The sequence below is a fragment of the Amblyomma maculatum genome, chromosome 1, assembly GCF_055883805.1.
Source record: "Amblyomma maculatum isolate TAMU_Amacu chromosome 1, ASM5588380v1, whole genome shotgun sequence".
In the NCBI taxonomy this organism is placed as follows: domain Eukaryota; kingdom Metazoa; phylum Arthropoda; class Arachnida; order Ixodida; family Ixodidae; genus Amblyomma; species Amblyomma maculatum.
In genome coordinates this window covers 303095515-303116593 of record NC_139344.1, presented here as the reverse complement: position 1 = coordinate 303116593, position 21079 = coordinate 303095515, and the positions used below count along the sequence as shown (strand labels likewise).

The window sequence follows — 21079 nt, the reverse complement described above, 5'->3', positions numbered from 1 at the left end:
CTTGCAAAGAAGAATGAAATATTTCGGCGCAGTCCCCTAAAATTAACGAAGGTGTGGCCATCTGAAGTTTACGCATGTCCCACTTAGAGAAAACGATGCTATTAGTTTCTTGAAGACATAGCGCAAAAAGACGGGGACAACTAACACAGATGTAGACAGGACAGGCGCTACATCTGTGTTAGTTGTCCCCGTCTTTTTGCGCTATGTCTTCAAGAAACTGCTACCAATTAGCCCAAACCAAACATCTGATGCTTTTAGATTGGTTATCTTTTTAGTGAAACAGTGCTACAACAATTTTTACTGAAAATTATCGTCCCGCATGCTTTGGCTGGCGATAATAAATGTGAATGTGTTGATGAAAATGACAGCCATTGCTTGAAATGTGCAAATTTCGCGATAGCAAATGGGCTATAACATAATTGGTAATAAAAGCAACTTTCGCTTTATGTGACATTATTCCACAAAGTCCCTATTTTATAAGGTCGATTTTCTATATCGTCTGCATGACGGCAGCATCATACGAACGCAGCTACAAAAAGGAGCTCCCGCCGTCGACGTCACCCAAAGCAGCATGGGCTCAATGCATCATTATGTGCTCAAGCAGTAGAGTATAGTAAATGTAGCACGAAACTAGTCCGTCTCTAGAAACAAAAAGTAGATCGAAAGTATTGCGGCCAGTGGTGCGGCTCTCTCACCCACATAAAAGTTACCAATTGTAATCGGGTTTGGAGGCCGACCCGATCAGACGCCGAAATTCCGCTCACTTCTAACTGCCTTCATGTTTCAGTCAAAAATGCGACAAGCCCATGTTTTTCTCAACTGCTACATAAATTGGCCCATGATAAAACGGTCTATACTTACAGATTCTTCAGCAGTGCCGAGCCTCGTAACATTTTCTCCCCCAGCGCGGCCAGTTTGTTGTGGCTCAAATCCCTGCAAACCATATTCAGACGATAAGTTTTACCTCACTTGATGCCAGTATACACTAAAATGTCGAAAGTGATCATTTACCACACTGTGGTGCACGCTCAATCTCACTGCAGCCCACACGCATGCTTACTTGAGGGAAGGTCGAGCAGAGAACAGAGTCAAGCCTCAATTCTTTTCTGCAAACGCCACCCTTTTGTTCAGTTTGTGAGCATTGTTTATTCGAAGCTTATCCCGCATTATCCGAAGGCGTTATAGCAGGGGGGTTACAGAAAGAACACATCGTCATTCACAGAGCACAAAGTCGACTCCATACAGTTTTGACAAACATGAACCTGCCCTACATTATAAAGAATATTCATTCTTGGGCTATAAACGCACCGCGCTGCTTTTTTCAGCGGTACGAAAGTGCAAGTGGATGGAACTCATTTTTTTCGACACCAAAAATTTCGGACGGACGTCCGGCAAAGGTCTGATTACGTAGCGTCTTTGCCAAAAGTAACCAGGCTGCATGTTTTGCTGCTCGCTTGTATTCTAAAGCCAACATGGCTTCGCGGAGGATCACAACTTGTTAATAAGTGAGGGCAGGAGTTCTCCTTTACTTTGCACATATTTACAGTTTCAGAAGTGGTACGAATCCTTCACTACCTGACCTAGAAGCGAAACCCGCAGCCTGGTTACTTTTGGCAAAGACGTCCCTTGACGGTGCTAACGTCGGACATATTCCACTCTATGTCCTGAAGATGTTCGTTCATGAACCAGCATTTTCAATCTGACATCCTACGGACGTCATGCGTAGGGCCGACCTTACAACCAAGCATTTCACCTGCAAATTGTTGTTTCCCAAGTGTTGTGTGGCTGCGGCTCCGCTGTCGGCCACCACTAAAAAACAAATAACGTCCACCCTTGCAGGCTTTGCAGCAACACAGCAAAAATGCACTTCCATTTGAGAGTCTGCCTCTCAAGTCAGAGGCCGCCGTGCTTGGTACCGACGACGACGAAGCGGTTGTTGGCTCGAGAGGCGCGCTTGTGCTGTCATCAAAGCTAGAAGCAAACCTGACCCTCGGGTCTTACCTTCACGGCTCCCTGTGGCTTGAGTCGTGACAATATTAAAGGCTGGGATACATGGATCATCTTTACGGCGGCGATTTCCACTCGACTCCCGGCGTTGGAGAAAGCGCCCGCTGCCGCCTATCTCGCCAGATATTTGACGCGTAAAGTGAAAACGGAAGCGACTGCTCCCGCGAACCAATAGCAGCGCACAAAGCTAGCATTTCCGGTTTGAGCTCTCATTGGCAAAATGATCGCCGAAGAGCTATACAATGGTCAACTATTCAGCATTGCATTATCGAGAAAATAAACGCTTCATCCAGCATGAAATGCTGACCTAAGTAGTGGACACCCCGGTGGCGAGAATCATGGCGTCGTTTTTGAGAATTTGGGGACGAAGCCAGTCGGCGGCGGCGCGATAACACGGGCGGCGTCAGCTCGGGAGATAGCGTCACGAACGTAGGAACTGGCGTTAGCGGTGGGAGGCAGTACGCTTTTCAAACGGAAGGGGAGGGTCGCGGCCGTATAGAAGATAAAAGGGTGAGTAGCTCATTGTGTCGTTACGGGAGGAATTGTACACGAATGTTACAAACGGCAAATTAAGATCCCAGTCACGGTGATCATCCGAGACATATTGACAGCATGTCCGTGAGCGTGCGGTTGAGGCGTTCGGTGAGGCCGTTCGTTTGTGGATGGTAAGCGGTGGTCAAATAGTGCTTAATGGAGCAGAACCGAAAAATTTCGTCGACTACTCGAGCAAGAAAGCAAAGGCCAGTGAGCAGCTGGCGTGGAGCACCATGGAGCAGGATGAGGTCGTGGAGAAGAAACGCCAACACGTCAGTTGCACAGCTGGTTGGTATCGCTCGGGTGACAGCGTAGCGCGTAGTATATTCCGTGGCCGCCGCAATCCATTTATTCCCCGACGCAGAAAGTGGGAAAGGCCCGAGGAGGTAGGTCAACTCGGGAAAACGGGCCTACTGAGATGTCGATCGGCTGCAGGGATCCAGCAGGCATAATCGACGGCTTCTTCCGTCGCTGACACCGGTCACAAGAAGCCACGTAACGACAAACAGAGCGATAGAGGTCTGGCCAAAAGAAGCGGCGGCGGACGCTGTTGTACGTACGAGATACGCCACGATGGCCCGCAGTGGACGCGTCGTGCAGCTGCTGAAGAACGATGGTACGCAGGTGTTCGGGGACTACGAGCAGAAGCTCGGCGCCATTTGGTCGCATATTCCGCCGGTATAAAGTGCCGTTGTGGAGCACAAACAAAGCAAGGGTAGCAACAAAGTGATCGGTACTGAGGCAATTGATAATGGTGCAAAGCTTGGGATCTAAGCGCTGCTCATGTCGAATGTTTTAAAGGTCAGAGATGGCCAACACACATGTGTCATCGTCACGCTCGCTCGCAGGTGGCAGATCTACCGGGTTGCGGGACAGGCAATCGGCGTCAGCGTGCAGTCGGCCGGACTTGTGGACGACAGAAAAAGTGTATTCCTGAAGGCGGAGGGCCCAACGGCGCAGGCGACCAGTAGGGTCCTTCGGCGTAGAAAGCCAGCATAAAGCATGGTGGTCGGTGATGACGGAGAACGGGCGGCCAGACAACTAAGGGCGAAACTTTGTAATGGTCCACACGAGGGCTAAGCACTCACGTTCTGTGATCGAGTAATTCCGTTCCGCCGCAGAAAGGAGGCGACTGGCATAAGCAATGATGCGAGTGCGACCCGTCTGCTGCTGGGCGAGAATGGTACCAATATCGTGACCACTGGCGTCGGTGCGTACCTCCGTTGGTGCCGAGGGATTGAAGTGTGTCAGGACGGGCGGGTTGGTGAGGACTGCAATGAGCGCAGAAAAGGCTTGGGATTGTTCTTGGTCCAAGCAAAATGGAGCGTCCTTCTTCAGGAGATTGGTGAGTCGACAAGCCGTCTTCGCGAAGTTGGGTACAAACCGCCGAAAATAGGAGCAAAGCCCAAGAAAATTACGTACGTCACTGGTACAACAGGGTGTAGGAAATGCACTCACAGCACGTATTTTGTCTGGGTCGGGTTGAACGCCACGGGCGTCGACCACGTGACCGAGCACCTTGAGTTCACGTCGGCCGAAGGTACACTTCTTCGAGTTCAGCTGAAGGCCAGCTCTTCGGAAGACGCCAAGAATGGCATCAAGTCATTGGAGATGGCTCTCGAATTTAGAAGAAAATACAACCACTTCATCGAGATAGCAAAAAGCACGTCGTCTATTTCAAGCCACGCAGGAGAATGCGCTCGAATGTTGCGGGCGCATTACACAAGCCGAAAGGCATCACCTTGAAATGATACAGGCCATCAGGAGTGATGAAGGTGGTCTTCTCTCGGTCCCGTTCGTCGACTGCAATCTGCCAACAACCAGAACGAAGATCAATGGAAGAGAAATATCTGGCACCGTGCAAGCAGTCTAGGGCATCATCTATCCTGGGGAGCGGGTAAACGTACTTCTTTGTAATTTTAGTGAGGTGTCGGTAATCAACGCAGAACCTCTAGGTATTGTCCTTCTTTTTAACAAGCACGACAGGCGACGCCCAGGGACTGCTAGAAGGCTCTATAATGTTTTTTGCTAACATCTTGTCTACTTCATTTTGTAACGACGCGGGATCGAATCCCGGCCTCGGCGGCCGCTTTTCGATGGAGGCGAAAAGCAAGGCGCCCGTGTGCTGTGCGATGTCAGTGCACGTTAAAGAACCCCAGGTGGTCGAAATTTCCGGAGTCCTCCACTACGGCGCCTCTCATAGCCTGAGTCGCTTTGGGACGTTAAACCCCACAAACCAACCAACCAACTTCATTTTGTATGACGCGACGTTCAGAAATGGCGACTCGATAAGGTCTTCTGCGAAGAAGGCTCGTACGTTCTGTAGCACGATCAGGGAGCAATTTAAGTGCAACCATTCCTGATATGCGTGCCTCCAGAGGTGGGGACGATGCAGGTCGTGTCTACACTTTAGCAGTAGGGTTAGGTAAAAGAGCGGCCACTGTGACGTCAGACAGTGGGGTCAGTTCAACGAGAGTAATGCCCTCAGGAAGAACGTGGACAAAAAGGCCGAAGTTCAAGACTGGAATATAAGCATTGTATTTTTCTACATGCACTATGTTATGAGGGAGAGCGATTCTATGCTGCAGTGTCACGTTGGTTATGGGGCAAACGACGTAGTCGTCATCAGGAACGGAGGGGAAAGGCGACATGAGCACATACACTGCAGCTTCTGGTGGCAGGCGAGTAAATGTAGAGGAGCGGAGATGGAGCGTTGAGGTATCAGAAGCCTGTTTGTCAGGACAGAGTGGCAGGTCTAGATGAAGCAGTCTAGAAGAACAGTCAATGAGTGCGGAATGTGTAGTTAAAAAAGTCGAGTCGTAATATAACGTCGTGAGGGCAACTGGTGAGGACTGTGAATAGCACAGGGATGTGGCGGTCAGCAATGGTCATTTTCGCAGTACACATACCAATCACAGTAGCTATGTTGCCATTAGCAACACGAACGGTAGATGAGGAAGCGGGTGTGAGGACTTTGTTGAAGCGGTGACGGAGCGAAAAACTGAGGTCGGAAATGTGGGCGCCAGTGTCAATAAGGGCAGAAACTGAGACTCCGTCCACAGGAATGTCAATAAGGTTACGTCCGGGTGCGAGGGTTAGTTCCGAGTTGACCGTGCGGGTCAGTAATGCAGCGTCACTCCCGGGCGCTGCACTCGCTAGTTTCCCGAATAGGTGCCGGCGTATGATGGGGAGGAGCTGCGACGAGGCACCGGTGAACGGGTTCGACGAGGCCGTGGAGATGGAGATCGGCGGGAGTGACAGACACTTGAGACGGCTTCAGTGTGAGGTTCATCTGGGTGAGGAGGGAAGTGTCCAGGTCCATCATATGCGGGGTGGAGCTCTTCAGGTTGGGCAGGGAAGCGTCGAGGTCCGTAATAGTACCGACGGTCAGCGTTGTAATAAGAACGAGGGGTGGGGAAGGTAGGACTGCGGCAATAACGTGAAGTGTGGTCGGCTCAACAGCAAATAAAACAAATTGGCCTGTCGTCTGAGGTGCGCCACTCTGCAGGATTACGACTAACGTAGCGACGTGGAGGAGCTTGGCTAGTGGTTGCAGGAGCCACTACAGGAACAGGATGCGATGGTGACGAGGGTGGTACGGGGTTGGAGGAAAGCCGACGTTGGCAAGTTCCTGGCAGAGAACAGCCTGTATCATGGCCATGGTGTCAGGCAGTGGAGATGGAAGTGGGGCAGGAGCTAAGGCCTCGAGTTCTCGCCTGACGATCCGAGTCATTGTTGTGGAATGAGAAGGCTGTTGCAGAGGAGCCAGATCATCGCAGAATGATGTAGCTGCCGTGTTCGGAAGGCACTCAGAGCGATGTACCAGGCGTCGTTGTTTAGCCTGCTCGAATCTTCGGCAGACTTGAAGCACCGACTCAACGGTAGAGCAATTCATGCAGAAGAGGATGTTCAACGCGTCATCTGCGATGCCCCTCAAGATGTGCCCTACCTTTTCACTTTCCAGCATGGAGCTGTTCGCCTTGCGACACAACGCGAGCACGTCTTGAATGTATGCAAGGTAGGACTCCGTGATGGGTTTGGCGCTAGACGAAAGTTCGGTTTTGGCTGCGACAGCCCATCCAATGAGCTTCCCGAACAAGTAGTGAAGCTTTTGCTTGAAAATTTCTCAGGTCACCAGCTCGCGCTCGTGATTTCGGAACCACGTGCGAGCGATTCACGCCAAATAGAAAATGAGCTTCGCCAGCATGATAGTCGCGTCCCAGTGATTGTTTCTGCTGCAGCGCTCGTATTCATCCAGCCAATCGTCAACATCTGTCTTGTCTTCGCCATTAAAGATGGGGGGGGTGGCGGATTTTTGTGAAGACGAGTGGCGGCGCCGATGTTGATGCGGTGGTAGAAGCTGGATCAGAGGTCATAGTGGGCGTTGTTGACGTTGTGATCCCAGGTAGGCGGCGGCCATTGCGCAAATCCAGCTTTTGGCTGCTTAAGCGGATTTATCTGTGCACAGGGGGATTTTTAGTCACCTCCACCAAGATGATACGCAGCAAGGTTAGTCCACGAAGGTTAGTCCAAGATGACACAGCTCACAGAAGCACAGCAGCGTCAACCTTCTCCTAGCACCAACCGTTTCTACCACTTTGGCTTCTTCTGTGTCACTGCTGCTGATCGTTGTCTTTTTCAACGTCCAGCGACGCAAGGCATATATGGCACAATATAGATGAACTCTATAGAATTAATGAGAGGGTGGCAGGCATTGTAATTAAGCTTAATAAGCGGTATGAGCTAAAGACTGTACAGGCCTGCGCACCAACATGTAGTCATGATGACCATGCAGTTGAGATTCTACGAACATGTAGAAGCGGCAATGCGGAGAGGAAAGACGCAGTAAACTGTACTAATGGAAACCGGAAGTGGACATGGAAAAGTCCTAACGGGGACACTAAAATGAAACTGACTTCATTCTCTGTTCTTACCTCCCCATTACGAAGGATGTAGAGGTAATTGGGAAAGCGCAATGCAGAGACCACAGAATGATAAAGTCTCGAATTAGTCTAAATCTGGTCCAGCAACGAATTAGCGTTGAGGGGGAGGGCAGAAGAATTCAGGATCTCGCTACAGAATAGATATTCAGCTCTAGCCGACGATGACGTCATTAGCCTAGATGCTATCAACCATAATTTCAGAGATATCATTACTGAGTGCGCTGTAGAAGTAGGCGGTAGGATACACTTTTAATTTTAGTTCCACATAAATGCGACATGTTCCACATAAGCTCCAGATAAATCTCTTGTTCCAAATAATTTACCTAGGACTAGACGATATCAAGTTGCTCTATTGGAACAGTACACTTATGTCGCGTCTCTGTCTCTCTCTTTAACTGGAACGAGCTCGTATTAACTGGAACATACTCTATTGAAAAGAAACAGCCGCTTTTCCAACTTCGGCGCGTTCCACTTAAACATAAAGTGTTCGAAAGAAACTTTATGGTGTTCCAGATAAAACCCGGCACTGTCGAGAAAAAAACAGTTGATTCCATTCGAAAATGTCTTGTTATGCGTTTTCCTCGGAGCAATTGGCACCATTTGGAATTTGGACCAAACGCCAATTATTACCCACTGGTACAAATAAACGAGCAAACAGAAGTGGAAATTTTCAATTTTCAATTCAATTTATTTTCACAAAGCCTCTATGATTTGGAATACGTACGCTGTCGTTTTTCAACAGCTGGTTACTGCAGAGCACGAAATATGGCAACCGTTACAGAGCGCACTACATACATTTGATTGCTAGTTTGAAAATTTATTACTGGCTTGACTTCTAGAGCAAATATTACTGTTGTATTTTGCTAATTTGCGTAATATTTCGCAATAACCAGGGCTATGGCAAAGGAGATGAAAATATAAAGCTAGATTATGTTTTCTTTCTTTTTGTCTTGATTATTTTCACAAGCTTGTAGTTCCGTGCACTGCTGTCGTGTATGTCTCGTAGTCATGGGACTGCAGATTTTTATTACACAAATATTCTTTTCATTTTTTCTGGCTGTTTGCAACCGAACAAGGAACTTTGCTTTTGGAGAAGTCGCTTGAACAGCTGAATTTAAATACGTCTCTCGTTTTCCAATATTATTGCGAGACGACCCGAAATGCTGTGATGATTCGTTGTCGAAGAAGGCCAAGTAAATATACATGATCCAAAGAAAATTGAAGAAAGAGAACATTATGTACAGCCTTTGTCAAAAGTTTAGAGCCCGTCTACTTCTGAGCCATACTGTGTGGCTCGTAATGCATGCCCAGGTTTCCGAACTTGCTGAAGGTATGAACATTTTTCGTCTAGGACTTGCACGATTGTTATTGAAGTCATAATTAAAAGCAAACCCTCTGACACGTGCACTAGCGCAATGGCGTTAGAGCTGGAAAAGTGGTATTACTGCTTATCCTTCTTGAATTTCCGCACTCTTTTTCACTGTGGTTTCATATTTTAATATCTCCTATCTTGTTCTACATTAAATGAAAGTGAACTTGTCCTGAGCTTGCGCTCATCAGATATGCGCCAAGTCAAATTCGAGGTGGCCAAGTTTTGGGGGGGGCCCCCAAATTGGAGGTCGCTATTAAATCGCTGATATCAAATTTAAGTTCCATTTTAGGTTAAATTCAGGCGAGGTCAGATTTCAGAATGTCGAGGCGACCGAATTTTGATGATGCGGGCAAACTCTGGCGACACGTATTGCAGATTCTGCATACATGGTCTGCTACACTCACGCAGTAATGAATGGCCGCAGCACTGGATGGGCGCCGCTCATTTCACTTCCTGGTGTCGCTATATATACGCACGAACAGTGTACAGCCGTCTGCGGTCAGCTCCGAGCGCGCTGCCGGAGCTAGCCGCGGAGACAACGGCTACCTTTACGCTTCGCCTCGGATTCGAACATTAATTTGTACTCCGGTTGAGGCACCCCGAGAGCTGTGTGCCCTCGATATCACAGATTTCTGTCCACATCGATGAAGACCGCGTGCGTGGCTGGAAACGGAGCCCTCCGTATTGGCGCCGCACATTCTCTATTCTACAAGTTCCCGCCCACAACACTGTGTGGTTGACGCTGCAAGCACGCGCCAGCCACCTTGCCGAAGTGGGTGAGCTTTGCTCATTCTCCCTAAGTCGACTACCTACCACAGACAGCCAGAACGCGCGCTTTGTTCGATGGCGACGAGCCTAGTCGAAGATTGCAAGATAGCGAAACTTTACGTGCAGTAGCAGCAGCACACGGCGTCTGCGCGCAACGAAAGCGCTTCAAAGCCAAGGGCTCGTTTCTCGATGACCACGAATCAGAGCGCCTTATCAGCCATACGACTTTGTTTTGTTGTACTCCCCTGCGCGCTTGCTTTCTTCCCCACATAAACCAGACGAAAGCTCACCGATTTCTCCAGTTAAAGTGGGCTATGACGACTCCTGCAGCCCAGAAGGCCACGGATAATTGGTGTCAGAAGCGAGTCAAGCAATGTTCGTGCCGCCACGACACCCTGCAGACGGCCTATAGGGGAGAAAACCTGGGCCAGGGGGCGCTGCGCCGCTCTGTGCGTCAGCGCCCTCCATGGATATCCCGTCAAAACCTACGCGCAGTGCGGCCGCGTCGTCTGCTCCCCGCCGCATAGAAAAGCATGCTGTCGTCTGCTCCGCGCTGCTCTCCAGCACGTGTTTGCGCGCGCGCGCTCGGTTGTTTCTCTCCTCCTCCGGTCGCATTCTGGCCGCCGTCGCGCTCCAACAAAGGGGGCAAGAAAAAAAAACTGGAATGAAAAAGTGACGGCGCGCTTTTTCGCAAAACTCGTGAAAGTGTTTTTCTCTCTTTCGTGTTGAAACGATGGTTGTCGGTTTTTTTTTTAGGTATCTCGTACCGGCTCGTATCTCGCACCTCTGTTTGTAACTGGCGGTGCCGCAGCAGCCATCGCAGAACCTAGTCGGCCTCAAGAAACAGATATATGTCATTAATGCCATCACTCGGCGCTTATAAAGGGAAAACACATACGTTAATCGTCCTATCCTCATATGCAATCCTGCTTCGGGAGCTCAAAACTGCGCATTCGCTAGAGGAGATAACTGAACTAGGGATTGCACAGCGTAGCTGTGGAATTAAGAAGACAAAGGTTTACTTGGAGAGATGTCCACGCCTGCATGAAAAGTCGTCAGGCATTTCCTCGCTCTTCGTCTCACGGAGAGAGGAAACTGCCGAAAGAATGGCATGCCTCGGCTTTTTGTCAGTGATCCAGGTCGTTAAGAAATCTCTCATCATTAAAGGTAGATAAGTGATTGATTTCCGATGGCAGCGCCACAGCAGCGAACTCCCCCTGACCGCTGTCAGCAGGAACCAAAGGGTAAGGCGCATGCTTTGTGCCTTTGTAGGGAACGCGTCCTAAACGCGCCGAAAGCAGGCACCACGGCGCTGGCAGCATCGCCTAACACGTCTGTCCCCAAAGAGTTGAATAGGCCCCTTTCAAGTGAGCAGTCACAAATGGAAAGGAAGCTCCCCAACCAGCGCCCGGAGCACTGGTCGCTGTGTACACGCGTATCAATTCTCAACGAGAAGGCTGGACCCTTAATTCTCTGAACAACATGGAAGAGACATCAAATGGTGCCGCCTCAAGTCCTTCAAAATACCTGTCGCTTGCCTCTGCCTTCGAGTACCGGATTCGCGTTCATGTTTTTTTTTTTTTTTTTGTCTGAGCCTGCCAGCAAGCGCTCTTTGAAAACAATGTCCGCGGCGATCAATTAATCATAATTTCTCACTTTCGAAAGCACCGATAAAAAGCGTGCCTCCAGCCAGCCTCTATGTCAGCCGGGGCACAGAAAAAAGCAAAAGTAAGAAACACCACTGGCAAAGAGCGTCGGCTTTGCGCGCACAGACGCACGACCATCCCCCCTCGTCCTCACTCTCCTTCTCCCGCTCCGCGTGCACGTGCGCGCTCCCGAGCGAGCGGGCTGCGCAGACTCCGCAGACTCCGCAGACAGCCGCGCGCAGCGCGGGCGCGGATGCGCGTAGGTTTTGTAGTTCCTCTCCGCTCCGCTGGAAACCGAGCGCTGGCGTCGCGGAGCAAACTCCAGCTTTGGTTCCCTATATAGGCAAGTGCTTGAAATCGTGACGGCTCGTCACAGATATTCTCCCTAACTCGCTCAAGCCACCACATTCATGACACGAATGCCTCACCGGACGCGTGAAACTAACTGCGCAGTATAAACCGTCTACTTGTTCCTTGCCTACACGCGGTTCTCTCCGATCGCCAAAGTTGCCGCATGCAAGCCAAAACGCAGTTCGTGCTGAACACGTAGCGCTACGCTAAGGGGCAGTCACAAATCGTCAGCCGATATCGGTTGGCAGACCGTGAGCACATTTTCTGTGCTGTATGTTACGCCCTTAGCGTCGCTACCGAGACGTTCTAGTCGGTTCAGTACGCTAGGTACACACGGCCAGCGAACACGACACAAGACAAAGGTCGAGCACACTTCCTTTTTCTTTCCTCTGTTTGAGAACACGTCCGTAACACTTCCCCCTCCGGGCGAGTCAATCGTCAGCACGAGGTTTCAGACGCGCGACGTGGGCAAGCTCAGTTCGTGAAGAACGTCGGCCACTTTTGGTAAGGCGCGCAATCCGATAGGTGAGGTCACTAATTGCCTCGAGGATAACATAGGGACCGATATAGTGCGCGAGCAGTTTCTGACTTAAGCCACGCTTCCTTAGTGGGCGCCAAAGCCAGACCATCTCGCCAGGGAGGTAGGTGACGTGGCGATGGTGGTCGTCGTAGCGGGATTTCGAGCGCTTTTGTGAGGCGAGAGTTCTCAGGCGGGCTATCCGTCGGGCTTCTTCAGCCCGGCAGAAGATCTCAGCAATCCCAGGATCGTCGTCAGTGGAGAACGGGAGGATGGTGTCGAGGATGTGTCGAGGAGACCGGGCATAGAGGAGAAAGAATGGACTGTAACTTGTTGTTTCCTGTTGGGCGGTACTGCATGCGTATGTTATAAAAGGTAGCACAAAGTCCGAGTCCTTGTGGTCGGCGGCGACGTACATAGAAAGCATGTTGGTGAGTGTTCGGTTGGTTCGCTCGGTCAACCCATTTGTTTGCGGATGATACGGGGCAGAATGTCGGAAATGCGTTTGGCACAAACAAAGGAGTTCTTCGACAACATCAGCGGTGAACTGACGCCCTCGGTCGCTGATCAACACTCGGGGAGGCCCATGGCGCAGTATAACAAAGTGCAGCAGGAAGAGGGAGACTTGCTGTGCAGTAGCCGATGAGAAGGGCTGCCGTCTCACAGTAACGAGTGTGGTAATCAGTGCAGATGACGATCCAGCGGTTACAAGAATGAGACTTGGGAAAGACACTGTATTTGCCCTTGTCGCTCTATGGTGATTGTCAGCGGCACGCTGATCTCAGGCTACAGTGCCACCACGTCGTCGAGATCGGAGCTCTCGGGCGCGCGTCGGCGTTCACGCCATCGCAGTACCCTGCTGTCCTTGCCGACCAATAGCCGCCGCCGTTTTCTCTTGTTCCCGCCCACAGCCGCGGCTGCTACTGCTCCCGTGGCGTTGATTTTGATCTCTGCTTCAAGCTTTTTTCTGTCGCCATGAATTCGAGAAACGAGTGCTTAAGGATAATAGCATAAGATTCGGCACTTCACGAGTGTGCGTGATGTTTTCCCAGTAATGCACCTCGGCGGCTGTTTACTAGTTGTGTACGAACAGATATCGCTGTTTCCTAAAATGTAAACTGAGCTCCCCCTTAAAAAATGGACATTGAGGGGCAATTAACTATTGAGAATATATAAACACTCTATAAATTCTTAAAGGCAATTCAGTAATCTCTATAAAAGTCAATATGTTATTTATTCATATGTAGGATTAGAACGTTAATTGACATAGAAACTCAAGCAACACAAAATCAATTAACAGTCGATTTCTCCTTAGCCAATAAAATATTAACATTATTGATTGATACGATGAATAAAAAGTTAATTGGCTGCAACGTAATTAAACCTCAATAATTAGGAATTCAATTTATAATCAATTCCTCACTGGGTGAATAAAAAGTAAATATGTCCTTGATTCATATATGACCAACATAAAGTTAATTGACTAAAATTCAATCAAAAATTAAACAATATAAACCGAATTTATTGCAGATCATTAAACAGTAAATATATTCCTGACTGATATGATCAAACATAAAGTTAATTGACTACAATTTAATTAAAACTCAAGCAACAAAAAGCTAATTTCTCACCAATCATTAAACAGTTTATTCTTGACTGATCCGCGTAACAGAAAGTTAATTGAATACAAATTAATGAAAACTCCGACAAAAAAAAATCAATTTCTCATGAATCCACTAGAAAGGTTGTACGTTCTTCAGTGATATGGCCTAATATAAAGCTAATTAAATACACTTAAAGGGTCCTGATAGCTAACATTTGAACACAAAATCACTGAATTTCACTTCACACACATTAATTATAAATCCTCGAAATTTGAGCTCATTCGGTGCAGTATAGATAGTTTTAAAATGAATTGTTGTTGTTATTATAATCGAAAACAGCTTCCAGGTCTGGCAACCATTGGCCACTGACATTACAACGAGATATCATCCGCATGACATCTATTCATGGTGTCGGCTGCACTGTTGTATGCACGCCGTGCACGGTGGTCACTGAGAGCCTTTTTTGTTTCAGCAAAAATATTATATGCGCATATACTATTTTTAATTGAGAAGCCTTCACTATAATATGCGACCTTAGTGATCCTCGGACTTGTTTTAGGCTTCGTCTAGAGATTGTCGAGAAGGCCGAAATCGATAGGCTCATGCTGCATTATTTAACCATACAATCAGGGCATATTATTCTAACGTTATGAGAGTTAGCTTGGTCTAGCAACAAGCGCTCCCGCATATAAAAAGGTACATATTCAACGTTTCCTTCCGCCGTGTTCGCCGCGAAAGGTGGAAGGGGTGAATGTTTTCTTGCTGATTACTGAGCTATAGCATTCGCTCTTTCGGTTCAAAAACTAAAAAGAAATCCCAGACACGCATACGTTGCACACCTTGCAACATAGATGAGCACACAAAATTTTTGAAAGAAGTGGTACCTCTTGATTTGCTGGTATATGCGCGTACGTGTTGTCAAGCTTAATTATTTCGGCTGGTAAAGAATTTTTGCAAAACTACGTTCAGTCTGGCCACGGCCAGCGCACGAAAACATGCGCTGCCGCCTTCTCAGTGCCATCATCGCAAAACCCAACGCGATTCGAATATGCTTTACTGCCCGCACCGAACAAAACCTCCCATCTGCCGCCGTCTCCTTGTCGCCTCTGCCGCGACTGCGACCGACTGCTGAGCCTGAACTTGCGTTAAGGCTGGTTCACACTGGCGACTCGCGGAGGTCGCGCAGCTCGATTCGTTATGGAGACCCGCGACAAGCGCCGATCGACACAGAGTGTTGACACCGACTCGCTTCATGACAACCCTTTCTGCGCACGAAATTTGAACTTAGAGCCGACTTTCGCGCCTTTACGGCCTCTGCTACTGCGCTCGGGGTAGATCAATTCGGACTCATTTCGGGTATGAAATTATCAGCGAGGAAGAAGGTCTTATGGTTATGCCCATGTTTAGGGCTGTTGCGACAGCCAAAGCGCTATGGTTCTACGAAGTCAGAGGTGGTGTGTGCGCTGTTGTTTGCGGTCTCGCGAAATAGCAGGTCACGAAATCGCCTCATCTCAGAGCATCGAGCACATGACCACGGATACGAGTACAAACGTGAAACGTGAACTTCACTTATTTCTTCACTTCGATGTAAACGAAAGGGATAGCCCCACCAATATCATCATGATCATTTTCCCTTGATGTGAGTGGGCAGCGAAGGAGAACAAGCTGTCTAGATGTTATGTATAGAGCTTATTCACGTGACGTCATTGCAGCCTTACTGGCAACCATACATGGCATGCACAACAACAGAAAGGGAGAAATAAAAAGAGAGAGAGGGCCTACGGCGAATCATGACACGGCGTCTGTGAAATCCGTGCCCTGATTGGCGTTGGAAAAGGCGTCTCAAGCGTCCGACAAATGAGCGGCGCGCTGCAGAGAGGAGGCCGGTAGACCGGCGCCGACCCGTCGGAAGCGTTCTTTCGTTTGCTTTTAGTTTCGAACCGCCCAAAGTTTTAGCGTCTCCGCAGTACGGGTTGCCACAATTGCCGCCAGCTTAACCTGACAGTGCCTACAACATAGCGTGCCCCGCTTTTTGCACGCTGCACTTGTTTCCTTGCCGTGGTGTGGAGCGATGACTCGCGTTGCTTCTTTGTTTCAATAGCGTCGTCGGCGTGGTTCTGTTTTTTCTGCTTTTTGGTGACTTGACGATGACACTCGTTCTTGTGAAGTGGATGTCGGAAATGTAATGCTTGCCCGAAGAATTGGCCGGAACAGTTGTCAACGTGCGGTGGCCCGCAGAAGAGGAGCCGACCCTGGCCTTCCTTCTGGACGTTGGTAGGTACACTCTTTTTTTTTTATTACAGTTTGTGCAAATGCATACGTTATAGGCGTTTGAACGGTCGTTTTAAGGGTGTGTTCGCACGCTTGGAAGCATGGTCGTATTCATTTTTGCCTGCGCACCGATTTTTGTACTGATGGTCGCACTGATTTTAGCGGCGAGTCGGACGTTGGTGCGCATGCATTTACGGGCGTCGCTGATGAATAATAATAATAATAATTGGTTCACAGGAAGCGCAAGGTGCAGTATCTGTCACACTTGCTCTGTGGACACCTGAGCCGCGCCGCAAGGGAAGGGATGAAGGTGAGAGTGAAAGTGGAAAGATAGAAAGGGGAGCCGTAGTGGAGGGCTACGGAGTAATTTCGACCACCTGGGGATCTTTAACGTGCGCTTACATCGCACAGCACACGGACGCCAGCGCACGTTAAAGATCCCCAGGTGGTCGAAATTGGCTACCACATTTTTTTGTAGGCAGGACAAAGGCGTTGGAGTGCAAGCGCTCCCGTGTTGCAGAAAGTGCCGAGTCGCAGAAGCCTGAGCCACAAGTGACTGACGGCGCCGAGTCGGCTCGTGAGATGTAAGAAATTTCAGCGACATCTTTCATTTGGTTTTATGATGTATGCAAGTAGTCTGTAGCAAAAAAAAAAAAAAAAAAAAAAAAGCCTTTCAACGCCAACATCCCAGGCTGTTGCTTTCGGTGGCCCTGATTTGTAAACAAAACTGTCCCAAGTGTTCGTAATCAGAGGTAAATTTTTTTAAAAGAATATTCGTGAGATGAGCGCAGTTTGAACATTTACAAAAATAAACAAGGTACTGCTCTATATTATTTTCAGAAGAAACTCGGCAATTTTTTAAAATGTTATTTTCACGGCGTTTGCTTTTGATGTGAGTCTGCTTGTAGTTTGGTGCGGCATAAATATCTAAAACGTCGAGAGCATGTCAAAATTCACTATTTTTTCCTTACTTTAAATATGGGCCTGCTTTTGGAAAATAACCTGCTTGCTTTCCTTGATGGCTATTACCTATAACACCTATTATTACAAGTGGTGAAGCTGTGCACATCAAGAGCCCTTTTATGCTTGCTTGGCAGCTGCGCGCGGACGAGCATAAGTATGGAGTATGGAAGAAGGAAACAAATTAGGAGAGGCCCTTGCCTTTCCAAATGCATTAGAGAAAGTGTGGCGGAAGTGAGGTCAAAATTTAGGGTTAGCCAATAGATAGATAGATGGATTTATTGAAGGCAGAGAGGTTGGCCCGAATAATTAAAATCTGGCCTAGTCGGGCCATTAGCAACGCGGACGCTGTTGCTATGAAAACTCGGGCCACTAGCAACAGCGTTGCTAAGAGTCTTAGGTACGCGAGCGTCGCGGAGAAAGAGAATGCGGAGGGTCAAGGAGGAGGAGAGACGTTGCAGCGTCCGGTCGCGGCGCGGCCGCGCCGGCTTCAAAAAAATGACGTCAGGGCCTCTCCTAAGTTCTTTCCTTCCTCACGCGCCGCACCCGGACGCTGCAACGTCTCTCCTCCTCCTTGACCCTCCGCATTCTCTTTCTCCGCGACGCTCGCGTACCTAGGGCTCTTAGCAACGCTGTTGCTAGTGGCCCGAGTTTTCATACGTCACCGTTGCTAATGGCCCGACTTGGCTAACCCTAAATTTTGACCACACTTTCTCCAATGCATTGGGAATGGGCTAATTTGTTTCCATGGACATAAGCGAGCCACGCTCGTGTTTGTAGTGGCTTCCTGATGGCTGCTCTTGTGTGTTGCGCCTGTCGTTGCGGCTCATACCGTCTCGTTTTTCTGTTCTTGGCTGCCTGGCGCAAAACCGGGTCCGTTAGAATTTCGAAAGCAAAAATGATATCGTTTATAATAGCGCACCGCTGAATATCACGCGATATCTTCTTTATTTAGCCTCAGTTTTAAAATTACACGAAAACAAGCGATGGACAAGTTGTAATAAAATAAGTGTTGCGCCATGCGGGAAGGCCATGTTCTGTATAGTTAGTTATGCGACGATGCAACTTGCGGCACAAGACCTCAACTTCTTCAAGAATTGACAAAAATTGGAGACGACTGCGCTTCATTGAGCACGCTCAAAGCCCAGCTTGATAACGTCCAGTCTCTGGCTAAAAACAATTCGCAAAAAAATACAATATATGATGCATAGAGTAGATGACGCTGAAGACCGTTCCCGTCGATCTAACCTTGTGTTCTTTGGCCTTAAAGACACCGACCGCAAAACGTGGGTGGAGTCAGAAAAACTGATAATTGATCTCTGCTGCACTAACCTCAATGTTTCAATCGCGCCGATTGACATAGAAAGGGCACACAGGCTTGGCCGGTACGACGAGAACAAAGATAGACCAATAATAGTAAAATTCGCACATTTCAAGGTAAAGGAACAAGTCCTCACTAATGCAAAGAAACTAAAAGGAACCGACTACAGCCTTTCTGAAGACTATTCCCCAAATACCCGCCTAGTCCGTAAGAAACTCATCTGATTTGCAAAAACCCAGCAAGGAAAATTCACTCTCCGACACAAGACGATGAAAATAGGAAATACTACATATAGGAGGAGGAGGAAACAACTTTATTTAACGCATTACATTAAGCGTTAAGAATGTCCTGGGCCAGGGTCACCAACGCCAACTGATCTTGCAGCTGGTCAGAGGCTAACCAAGCCCGCCACGTTGGGGGAGGAGGGTGTGGAAAGTGAGGAGATTGGAGGGCGACAGGGCATGAAAAGATGCAATGCTCCAAGTTTGCATAGTGTTCTGGGCAATTTGGGCATGCAGGGGAATGTATGATTCTGTATAGAAAAGATCGGGCAGGAGTAAGCAGTGTATTTAGTTGTATGCGTCTAAGAATGCGCATTTGCGTGGTAGTGAGAGATTTATCAGGAAGAGGAAGTGTACGAAGAGTTTCTCTAATGTTGTCGTAGTGAACGTTGATTTCTTTTTTGTAGTGAAGAGTAGTGTCCCACGTTGGTGGATAAGGCCAGGGAATCCCAGGCGCCCGGTGTTGAAGTTCGCGGGCGAGGCGATGCACTACCTCATTGCCTGGGATTCCAGCGTGACCAGGAATCCACCGCAGTGTTACAGTGTGGGGACGTAGTTTGGTAAGAGCTCTGTGTAGATCATCGTGTAGTTCTTCAGGAATGCGACCCGTGTGAATGGCGCGTATAGCTTGTATTGAATCAGTGTATATGGTATATCCTGAAGGGTTAGGGGGTGCTTGTGCGAGGTCTTGAATACTGGTAACTATTGGTAGGGTCTCGAAAGTCGCTGTAGAAGGAGGATCTATGTAAGGACCGAGGGTATGCGTCACTACATCGCTACAGCTCTGAATTGAGTAAGCAGCCGCTCCGACGTTAGTTTGTGATGCATCTGTGTAGATGATCGTGAAATCTGTTGGGTGAACATGGTTGGAAACGCGAGCGGAACGTCTGCCTGTGTTAGTGTCGGGTGCAACGTTTTTTGGAATGGGGATTATTCTGAGGTTATCCGGGAGCGAAGAAGGAAGGGTAATTATAGGGAGGTCTATAGGTTTGAGTGCAACCTGCTGTAGTATCCAATGTCCTTGTTTGGTGCTAGAAAGACGTGCCATTTGCCGGTCGCGATGTTGTTGTATGAGGTCTCCCAGGGGCAAGAACAGCCCCGTAGAGTATAGGCGCTCCGTGGACGTATGTACAGGGACGTTAAGGGCGGCCTTGTACAATATGTGAAGCGCAACCTCAATCTGATGTCTTTGGCGACAAGTTAGTGTAAGGTAAAGAATCGTATATAAAATTTTGCTAAGTGCTAATGCGTGGACAAGCTGCCTGACTTGACTCTCGCGTAGCCCGGCGTGCTTAATGACTATGCGGCGAACTAGATGCGTAAGCTGATTGCAAACTTTAACGGTTGTAGATACATTGGCCTGATTGGTTGACTCATAGATATGAAGTCCGAGGATCCGGCAGGATGATACACGAGGGATGGGGTGACCTGCCATTGTGAGATTGATCAGCTGGTTATGTTGGCGTTGATAGCGAGTTTTTGCAATCAGCAGCAATTCGGATTTTTCATGTGCGGGAGATAGCCCTACTTTATCAAGGTAACTAACGACTGCATCGATACCTTGCTGTAGGGTCTCCTCTACTGCTCCAGGAGACCCAGAAGTGCACCAAAGAGTAAGGTCGTCTGCATAGAATGTGTGTTTTAGGTTTGGGATAGACGCTAAAGTACGAGATAGGGGAGTCATTGCAAGGTTAAAAAGGGTGGGTGACAGAATAGCCCTGAGGAGTACCACGTGTGAGGGGGAAAGGATCAGATATCGAATCGGGGAGACGGAACTTGGCCGTACGGTCGCGGAGAAATGCTGTGAGGTAGCCATACATCTTTGGACAGCCAGTAGAGGCAAGGCTGTTTAATAGAGGATCGTGGGCAAGGTTATCAAAAGCGTTTCGCACATCAAGGGCCACTATGGCTTGGATCTGGGAAGTGGGCGGAGGGTCAAATTCGTGCATGAGGAGAAAAATAGGTCCTGAGTAGACACACCTTTTCGGAAGCCAATTTGTTGAGGGGGAAAGAAATCTATGGATTCAAGATGAGTCTCGAGCCGATTGAGCACCATCCGCTCCATGGTTTTTCCCAGGCATGATGTGAAAGAAACTGGGCGGAGGTTTTGAAGCGCAGGTTTTTTGCCTGGCTTTGGAAGTAGGGTTATAAGTGATTCATTTTGAAGGTAGCGCGAAAAACGAGGACCAAGAGTAGAAGGACACAACACGAAGCGCTCGTGTTGTGTCCTTCTATTCTTGGTCCTCGTTTTTCGCGCTATCTTCAAAATGAACCAGATTCAACTCGCCCAACTTTCAACCTTACTACTTATAAGTGATTGTTTCCAAGATGCTGGGAGTGTGCTTTCTTCCCAATGTAAGTTTATAATGCTCAGAAAATGTTCTTTGTCCTTGTCAGAGAGATTTCGAATGAGTGTACTACATATATATTCGATCACGAGTCACAACAGGTAATACCTATTAACACGCGTGATCGCACAAGCAACTCCCCGTAGCATTCAGCCA

At 48.5% G+C, this 21079-nt stretch overlaps 1 protein-coding gene across 1 annotated transcript in view; it reads right to left on the bottom strand.

The window, feature by feature from the left end:
• sli (slit guidance ligand) overlaps positions 1-21079 on the bottom strand; it is a 793209-nt gene that overhangs the window by 462059 nt on the left and 310071 nt on the right. The window contains exon 5 of the mRNA XM_084583167.1: positions 862-933. Coding sequence (XP_084439293.1) covers positions 862-933 — 72 coding nt within the window. The remainder of the gene's footprint in view (positions 1-861; positions 934-21079) is intronic.